This window comes from Lycorma delicatula, chromosome 2 (assembly GCF_047948215.1).
Source record: "Lycorma delicatula isolate Av1 chromosome 2, ASM4794821v1, whole genome shotgun sequence".
Classification (NCBI taxonomy): Eukaryota; Metazoa; Arthropoda; class Insecta; order Hemiptera; family Fulgoridae; genus Lycorma; species Lycorma delicatula.
This window is the reverse complement of record NC_134456.1, coordinates 160,082,697-160,092,634: the sequence shown is the minus strand read 5'-3', so window position 1 is coordinate 160,092,634 and position 9,938 is coordinate 160,082,697. Positions and strand designations below refer to the sequence as shown.

General features: G+C 28.9%; 1 protein-coding gene across 1 annotated transcript; it reads left to right on the top strand.

Moving 5' to 3' along the window:
- The first annotated feature begins 1,538 nt into the window (after positions 1 to 1,538).
- On the top strand, positions 1,539 to 8,999 carry LOC142319373 (uncharacterized). The gene is made up of 2 exons (XM_075356587.1): positions 1,539 to 1,732; positions 6,938 to 8,999. Exon 2 carries the CDS (start codon positions 6,940 to 6,942, stop codon positions 8,176 to 8,178), a length of 1,239 nt encoding a protein of 412 aa, XP_075212702.1. The 5' UTR covers positions 1,539 to 1,732; positions 6,938 to 6,939; the 3' UTR covers positions 8,179 to 8,999.
- The last annotated feature ends 939 nt before the right edge of the window (positions 9,000 to 9,938 follow it).

The window sequence follows — 9,938 nt, the reverse complement described above, 5'->3', positions numbered from 1 at the left end:
GCTTGACTTAGGGGTTACTGCATGACAGTCTTATCTTCATTTTTATTTTTCATTTATTAATGATTTGTTTTTGTAGACTATGAAGTGTTGGCAGAAATATTTTTTCTAATGGACTTAAGATTATTGGTAGTTACCAATAAGTCCATTATATTGATTTGCTTATTATGGGAGTTCCTTAAGAAGCCCTTATCATGTGCTGCTTGTCAAGCGACTTTCTACTGGACAAATTGGACTTAATATTCTGATTGTTGCACAAAAAAAAATATATGTTTGTTCCCAAAAGTAAATAGATTATTAAAATGAACAGTTAACATATATAATTTTTAATTTTTTAATTGAAACGGTTCATATGGATGCAGTTTCATGGTAAATATGATAGGACTCTAAACATTTAAATTACAATTTGTTTAATAGCCAGAAATATCGAACAATCTTTTGAAATAGAACGGCGTCGATATAGTAATATTTCAGTTTTTGTTAATCGAAGAAGTCACAGTGCAAAGGGAAGCGAATGAAACTTCAGCAACTTCAATAACATAGTTTTTATTTCCCCAATAAGAAAGTACACAGTTTGAAAATACAGCTTTTTCCCTACATTAATCAAGGAAGATTAAAAAGCTTTAAGAGAGCCCTCCAACAAATTTAGAGATTTGTCGCCTTCTTGATCACGGACATTCAAATCAGGTAGTTTGATGAACCAAGAATAAAGACTTTTCTTGGAATGATGTTTACTAATTTCACATATATTAATTTATCAAGCAATATTGATGGATAAGTGGCATAAAATAGAGTTAGAGTGATTTGTGGGAAGGGAACACCACGAAAATTTATTTTAGAAATAGTGTTTTGATCATTAATTTACTCTTACAGGGAAAAGTAAGTGTTGGAAATATGAATTTTATTTTAATTGAATTATATTGTCTCTATTTTATAATATTCAAAATGGGATTGAATGAGACTTCCTCGTTAGTGTAAAATATTTGTTAAAAAAAAATGATTATTCTTCGAGATTCGTATTCAATAATTTCTTAAATTTATATATAACTATATCGGCCATCAACATTTATGTAAGTAGTTCTCTAATAATAATATAGATAAAGAACAGATTTTTAGAAGTGCTTTACTTTTTATACATTCCATGAATTAAAGAGTAGAACGTTTAGTTCAAGTAGTACAATACACACACACACACACACACACACACACACACACACACACACACACACACACACACACACACACACACACACACACACACACACATCTTCTTAGTTGATTTACTCTTATTATGAAATTGAAGAATATTTTACAGCGAAATCTGAATTTAATCATAAAACCGCTAATTCTATTTTATCAGTAATATTACATATGGTTATATTTATCTTTTTTAATTTATACAAATAAAAACGATATGATTACGATTTACTAGAAACGAAATTTATTTTATTTTTCATCGAGTAACGTCATATATTTTCAGTATTATGTAAAGTTTTCTGTTAATTCTTAGAACAGTCGTGGTTCAATAACTTCCAAAAAAAGGCGATAAAGTGTGTAAAATATAATAGATTCTAATACAATTGAACATTACTTTCAAGTAGGAGAATAATAAGAAAAAGCGTTTTTATATATAAATACTGACGAGAAAAATATTAAATCACTTAACGCATAGTAACATAAAGATAACAACCTATCATACTGCTTCATTACATTACTGAATTTTTGAATTAAAACTGTAAGTATTAATCAAATAATTAATGATTTACTAATCGTCCTTTTTCTTTGTTAATAACTTAAAACTTACTATTACTAAAGAATCAGTGAGTAATCTTATTTTGGTTCAAAATCGCTTTTCAATTCCGCTTGCATAATTTCATTTATTCCCGAAATTTTTCTTAAAAATAGTGAAAGGGAAGTAGAGAAATTTTCGGTTATTATTTAATTTTTTAACCAAGCCGAATTTATTTCCATGTGAAATTCACAAAAAAAAAAAAAAATGCTCTAATTACTACCTGATGACTAATCATTTTTCCTAAAAATTTCCTAGTTGAACGTTTATTTAGAAACACTGGTTTTCAGTTTACCGATTATTTTTCCAGTACTAAATATGAATTTGGTTTAGACAAAAATTGTTTTGTTTTTTTTTTTTGTTTATCTTTTTATACCCCCTCCACTGAGCCGGACCAACAGTTAAGTATAACGCAGTCTAAGAAAGTGTCCTTTAAGTGGCCTTCCCGCTCGCCACCTGAACATCCAGCAAGGCAGGTCGGCCCGCCGGTTGGATCTTTTACTTTACGCCTGCCTCTAACCCCCAGCGTAGAGACCTCAGATCCACCAATGCCGTAACCTTCATCCCATCCCAGAGGCCGGGTCTCGGTTTTTTGAGTGCCTTATACCTCAAATCGGGAGTCCCCAAGGGGATCTCCCACCGGGACTATGGTCTTCTCCCCCCTAAAAGACGTCAGGTCGAGATGATTGTCGTCACAGCAGAAAGATTTTATTGGTTTAGTCAAAATTCTTTTTAATTTGGTTTTTTGTATGTTTCATGTAATGTTTTGTTCGTTTTTTTTAATGCTACTGAGAAAATGCACACAGAAAACTAAAATAGAATTCGTTACGATGGGAATGGTATTTAAAAGAATAAGTTTTAAAGATAAACTTCTAAATAAAATGTGCTAAATGGAAAAGATAATTTAGAATTCATTTATTTACCACTAAATTATTTATAATTGGTATTATAGACCATTGTGGAGAAGATAAGGGGACGATGGATACTTTTTCATGCTAAATTCGTTCGCATTCAGCCAAAATATTTAACCACGGTCTATTTTCTAATATATTTTTATTTTTTTAGATTTTTTTAATCAATAAGGTATCTTTTTCAGTTAAATAATATGAATTGATTATTTTTTTTTTAGAATAAATAAAATTTTATTAATTTGCCCCAGTAAACATTCTAAGAAAATTGTATAACAGTACTTCTTATGATGAGATACTTATTATTATGGTCTGTACTTATACGTAGTACTTATGGATCTTTTTTTTGTTTTTATCTCCAAAGTTTAATTGAAGAATAAATAAATTCACTATTCATACGTCGCAATAAACGCTTAAAAAATTATTTCATAATTCTAAAAAAATTAAATTGCATTTTATGAAATTTACGCCCATGTGTTCTGTTGTTTTATTACAATAAAATAGATAAATTTAGAGAAAGATGCTCGCTTTCACAGATACAGCATATTTCATGTAGAATCCAAAACTAAAGTATAATTATATATTAATATTGGTTTACTGGGCAACAGTTTGTGGGCAACTTAATATTAGTATACTTTTGAAATTAACCTTATTTGCTTGAAAGATTACATAATCTTAATTGCGCTTTTCTGCAGCGAGGGTTGGGAGCAATGAAAGCTTTTAATAATGTCCATTATACTACGTATCTCCACTTCTATATTTATATATAAATATATATATATTGATTTTGATTGTGTGTGTTGTGTATTTTATATATATATATATATATGCAGAGAGAATGAGAGAGAGAAAGAGAGAATGTGTGAAAAAGTGGAGGTTGTGTGATCTTTATAAATAAAAAATGAGAGAGAAAAATAAAAAAGCGAATGTTACATATCCTACGAGCGGGATTACATTTGTTTAACCAAATGGGTTGATCTAGTGGTGAACTCGTCATCGAAAATCAGCTGATTTAGAAGTTGAGAATTATGAGGTTTAAATCCTAGTAAAGGCAATTACTTTTACAGGGATTTGAATACTAGATCGTGGATACCGGTGTTCTTTGGTGGTTGGGTTTCAATTAATCATACATCTTAGAAATGGTCGATCTGAGACTATACAAGACTACACTTCATTTACATTCATACATATTTAACGTATTTATCTTAAGGTATTTCATACATAAGGTATTATGTATGGAACCTTATGGTGGTTCCGGAAAGTAGACAAAAAAAGTAGACAAAGTAGACAAGAAAGGGATTACACTTGGTTACATGAAAGAGTGGAGTCAGAATTATCTTAAAAAATTGGTTACGATTTATTTAACGATTACTTTTGAATAAATTTTTATTGTTTATTCTACTATGAATCTGAAATTAGTTAGAATATTTTTTTTTTTTAATTTACTGATAATTTAATTTATTGAATGTAGTTAATGTTTGATAAAACTGTTGGAATTGAAGTTTCTAACTTACGAAAGATTTATATACAGCTTAAAATAAAACACCTGGCCGTAACATGTAATTTGAAAACTACATTTGTGATAAGAATTAAATACTAAATACATTCAAACAATCTGGATTGATTAGTAAAATCAATAAAAAAAACATAAATTTCTTATGAAATGAATTTATTTCCTAAGATTTAGTTAAAATAACAGTAGATTAATTTATTTATGGTACTGTATTTAAAGAATTTATTTTACTGTAAGTAAAATACTTTTAGATTTACTCCTTCAAACCAGCTGATTTGGTAGTCGAGAGTTCCAGCGTTCAAGTTCTAGTAAAGGCAAGTGCCTTTATTAGGACTTGAATACGGATACTTTTATACGGATTTGAATACTAGATCGTGGATACCGGTGTTCTTTGGTGGTTGGGTTTCAATTAACCACACATCTTACAAACGTTCGAACTTAGACTGTATAAGACTACACTTCATTTACACTCATATATTTTATCTTCTGAAGTAATACCTGAACGGTAATTCCCGAAAGCTAAGCAGGAGAAAGTAAGGTTTATTCCTTATCCTTGTGATATGACATGAAAATAAATAATTTAGGGAGAAATGATAAAAATATTTAACAGATAGTAGAAGGTTTTAGAGGTGAATTTATGTTTTAACCAGTTTCAAAATACGAGAGCGCAGTTCGTCAATCATTTTTTTTTTTATGAAGGCTTTACCTTTACTATTCTAAAACAATCCGATTTCGATTATTTTTCTTATGTTCCAATTATGATCTATCTGTAGGTAGACTGAATAAAAATTGTTTAAATAAAAAATTATATTGACTATAAAGACGTCTTGAAAAAGATATTCTTTTTTATCTCATCATTTTGTCTAAAGAGGAGTGTTATAATATAATGATATCATTCTGTTATTCAGAGTAATCTTTCATAGAAATTAATAAATTAGTTGAAAACTTAGGGATAAAATACATACTTCTCCAATCCATACCACGTAAGCTCACCTCAACAGTAATCGTTCCACGTAGTTTCTTTGCACTTTTTTCTTAATTTTATGAACACTAACATTTCGTTAGTGTTCATCATATGTTCAAACATATTCCTATGTTTTCTTGAAAACGGTTGTTTTCATTCGTGAAGGACTTTTTGGTAGAAGTAATAAATTTCGAGTGAAATTAAATAAAAATCGTTTAATAAACAAATTTTAAACTATAATGAAATTGATTTACAAAGAACTCGTGTTTAAATTTTCTAGTTTAGTGACCCGATGAAGAAGCAAGATGTGTATATAATCATAATAGATCAAATTAAACATTCTTTTACAGTTTTACTTCAAACTATCAAATAAAATTATACTTAGCACATGAAAACTAACGGTTTACTATAAAACAAAAAAAAAAAATTGTAGAATGACCTAATTTTACAAAATAATCTAATTTTAAGCTTTTAAAATTTTTATATAAAATTGTTACAAAATATTGAAGTAATTTTAAGAGATTCCGTGCGGATACTAAATTAGGGCGTATACTAAATACGGCGTTGCCGGAGCCGTCTACGCCTTAGGAGGATATTCTAATTGGTTTTCATTTTCTGGAATGCGGTTCTTTATTGTTGGAAATGAATATATTCCGTTTTCGGGAAAGACGAATGATTCTCTTCAGATCACCACAACTGTAATGGTAAATAAAAAACAAAATAGACGGTTTACTTTTAATTACCGATTGGGTGGAGCCTGTTATTTCCCTAAATTACTTTAGGTTATTTAACCTAAATTACTTTTGCTTTTAACCTAAATACTAGTGATTGCAAAAAACATTATTTTTTCAAACTAACTAATAAATGAAAAGAAAATGACTAAACTTATTAAAAAAATAAACGTAATTTGAATGTAAGTGCGAATACAATATTATTACCTCTATTTTTTCTTGTTTTTATAAAGCGGCCAAATATGTATTGCTTAGACAAAAAAAATATTGCAAAATACATTACAATAGAACTGTTATCAGCAGATATCAGATATACGAGTATTGAGTTATTTTTCACATTTTCTGTACAGACAAGTTCTACGCCGCTTCTAGAAATAACTACTGGACTGATAAATTGCTCTTTCCCAAAACTTTCTATTTTAGTCAAGCTTCTAAAGCTTAATTAAATTCTTATGTATAACGTATTTAATTAACGTTTTCATATATCCTAATCATTTTCATTATTATTTTTATTCCGAATGTTTTAATACAAAATGTTCATCCTAATTCTACTTTTAACAAAAACTTGTGAAAAACTCAATCTTCTGTAGTTGGCTATGAAATCATCATTCTGTGCTCTATCAACCCAGCTAATTTTCAGCTTTCTCCTACAAAATTTGCGCTTCAATAAGAGAAATCATACAAACAAATATTTTGATGAACTAAATCTGATGCATACTAAATCTATGTTTGGTATCAGAGAAGACACTTGTCTTAGTCTGTTGCTATACAAGTTATTACCAGTTATATCAGTCTGTTACACCAGTTATTATACAGAACTATGTTTATTTAAGCCATCCAACTTTCCCAAAAAAAATAAATCAATTTATCACTTTCTATCGCATTTCATTTGCTATCGTTTTATTCTAGTACAAAGTAAAATTGAATTTTTCACCTCTCACCTTAATGACTTACTTACATTTAATGAATGTATTATAACGATTTTATTCAATAATGTATAGCACCACACTTATATCCGTAATTTACTTGTTTCAGATATGAGAAAAATGGCTAGAGATATACCGACCTGGTTGACTAAAGATTTCATCAAAACTGCTTTACAACATGACAAAGATTTAAAAGATATCTTATCAATTGAAAGGATGGAAATAGATACGCCAGTTCCAGAGGGTAACAACGGCAGCTGCGTGATATTCAGAGTGCAAGCAATATACAAAATAAAAAATGATCAAAATCAACATACAATATCTTTAATTATTAAAGCACCGAACAAAAGTGAATTGCATGAGCTTGCATCAGAGAAAGGAATATACAAAAAAGAGAGCATTATTTACAATGAATTGATACCGAAATATAAATCAGTGCTGGGTGATAAATGGCCGGATATAATGCCTAAATCATTTTTTTCCACTGAGGAAGATGTCATCATTTTAGAAGATTTAAAAGTAAAAGGTTACGTGATGGCAGATAGAGTTAAACAACTGAATTTTGAGGAATGTGCAGCAGCTTTATCAAGCTTAGCAATATTTCATGCTGCTTCAGTAAAATTAAACGAAACTGAACCTGAATTAATAAAAAAGGTCGGTAAAGAACAATTTTACTGTTCCGATATGAAAGAAGCTCTAAACGGTTTCATTAAAGGTATTATTGGTAAAATAGCAAATGAATGTGAAAATAGACTTGAATTGAAGAAATACGCACCATCAGTACGAATAATCGGAGAATGTTCGTTCGATTTTGTACAAGAACTGTGTAAACCTAAAGAAGGTGAATTCAACGTATTAAATCACGGTGATTTTTGGACAACTAATATGATGTTTAAATATCTTAATAATAAACCGGTTCATGTTATACCTATCGATTTTCAGATATGTCGATACGCAACACCTGCAATTGATATCGTATATTTTATGAATGGAAGCGCAAAAGAAGAAGTGAAAGTCGAAAAATATGACGATCTGTTAAACATATATTTAGATAAATTAAATGCACATCTTCAGATATTTGGTAGCGAGAAAAGGCTTAAAAAATCCGAGTTAACAAAAGCTATCGACAACCTTGGAATATTCGCTGTCTTTAATACAGTTTTTACATTGCCTTTGATAATAATAGATCAAAAAATTATGGAAATAAAAGACATGACCTTAGAAGAATTAAAAACTATACATGATAATAGTAGTGAAGATGTTTACCTAAAAAATGAGAAATATTTAAAAATTCTTATCAAACGTTTCGAAGAATTTGAAAAGAAAGGATGGTTTCTAAAAAAACAGTAATTTATTACATGAAACATAGATCAAATAGATCTACAGTATCTACATATAGTTTCTTTACAGTTACATTCCATGTAAAAGAAAACAAAAGATTCTTTTCTTAGAAAATAGAAAATAAGTTTAGGGAAAACAAAAGTTTTGTTAAACAAATTAATTTGTTTAAACACCGACAATCCTACCAAATATAAATTGTTTAGACGTAAACATTGAAACTTGTTTCATATCTTTCAAATTTTTATTATTTGAATTTGTTGGAAATTAAGGGTTAGTAAACTGTTTATTTGTTTTAATGATTAATTCCTTTCATAAACTCCTTACGACATGGAATGGAATTTTGACGCGTTTTGCGAATTTCCATACTTCACTAGGGTCAAAAAAAGGATTTTCCTGTTTATATTCAAAGATCACTAGGTGTAGTGATGCTTCACTACACATAGGAGATTTGCAGTTACTTTTAACTTCACGGAGGTTTCAAAAGAAGATTTTTAATCAAGAATTAAGAATTATTTCAGATTTATACTTCTCTTTGTGAATGCCATGAAATGAAAAAAAATATATATATAGAAAATTATGATAAAATAGTTAAAATAAAAATAAAATTGAAAAAATATTCCAAGTTATGTTGCTAAATTTAATCAAAAAATAAAATAATATAAAATAATCTAATCATAAAAAAGGCATTAAACACTTCAAATACTAGTAAAAATTACTTCAAGTGGCTTTAAATGTATTTTGGTTCATTTATCAGTAAAATTAATTTAAAAAAAAAATTGTACTCTTGTAAAACGGTATCTTGATAATAAATGGTTATTTTATACGTACTATAGTGTCTAAATGTGTATATATTTATTAAAATTACATTTTCACAATTATTGTAAGCTATAAATCGAGAAACAACTCTACGATGTACATTAGTTATTAAGTAATATTTTATAGCGGTATGAAATGTATAAATAAATGAGTGCAAAAATATTCTCATTAGAGGCATGACGCCTAAAATACCAAGTCCCGGCTATCTGGCGGGAACATTGTTCCCGACGAGGTAGTTAAGAGGCTATGGTATCCCTCGGAGCCGAGTTTATGTTTAGTTGCGGATCCGGCTTTTGCGATGGGAGGGGGGATGAGTGGTATATTACATAGATCAGTAATATAATTTTATCTCTTGATTGTAGCATCTAATTCCATACTCCTTAACCGCTCTAAGCCGAACAAGATATTTAATAGTTTTCCATGAAGGTGTAATCACTGTTTTATAAAATTTCATTACTGAATATCTGAAAAAAATAATTAAAATGTATTTTTAGAACACTTCCGTACTGCTGAATAAAGGACGTATCTGATTAAATAATGATCAAAGGAAACCTTCCTATTAAATATATTTTTGCATGAGCATTCTCTGACAATTGTTTGAATGGTTTCGTGCACTTCATTTCTTTCTATACTTCTCTATTCCTTTCAATTATTTGTTTCTTATATTTTACTTAAATAAAATATTTATTTCGTTGTAAATGAAAATTTACAACGAAAATCAATAACCGTGGATCCCTAAATATTCCAACTCTATCATTATTTTTGCAAGGCACTGTTAAAACCTCTTAAGGTGAAAATTGTTTTAAAGCTTCCTCATTTCGTTCTCTATCAGCTCACTTAATTTTCAAAATTGTCGTCTAACTCCACATCTTTTAAAGCCTTAATTGTTTGTTTATCTGACTTTTTTCCATTCTTCTCTCTCATAAGGTACGAATTCTCATTTAAATTTCTTT

Coding starts and splice junctions, on each gene's coding strand:
- LOC142319373 (XM_075356587.1), top strand. CDS start 6,940: ATGAGAAAAATGGCTAGAGATATACCGACCTGGTTGACTAAAGATTTC.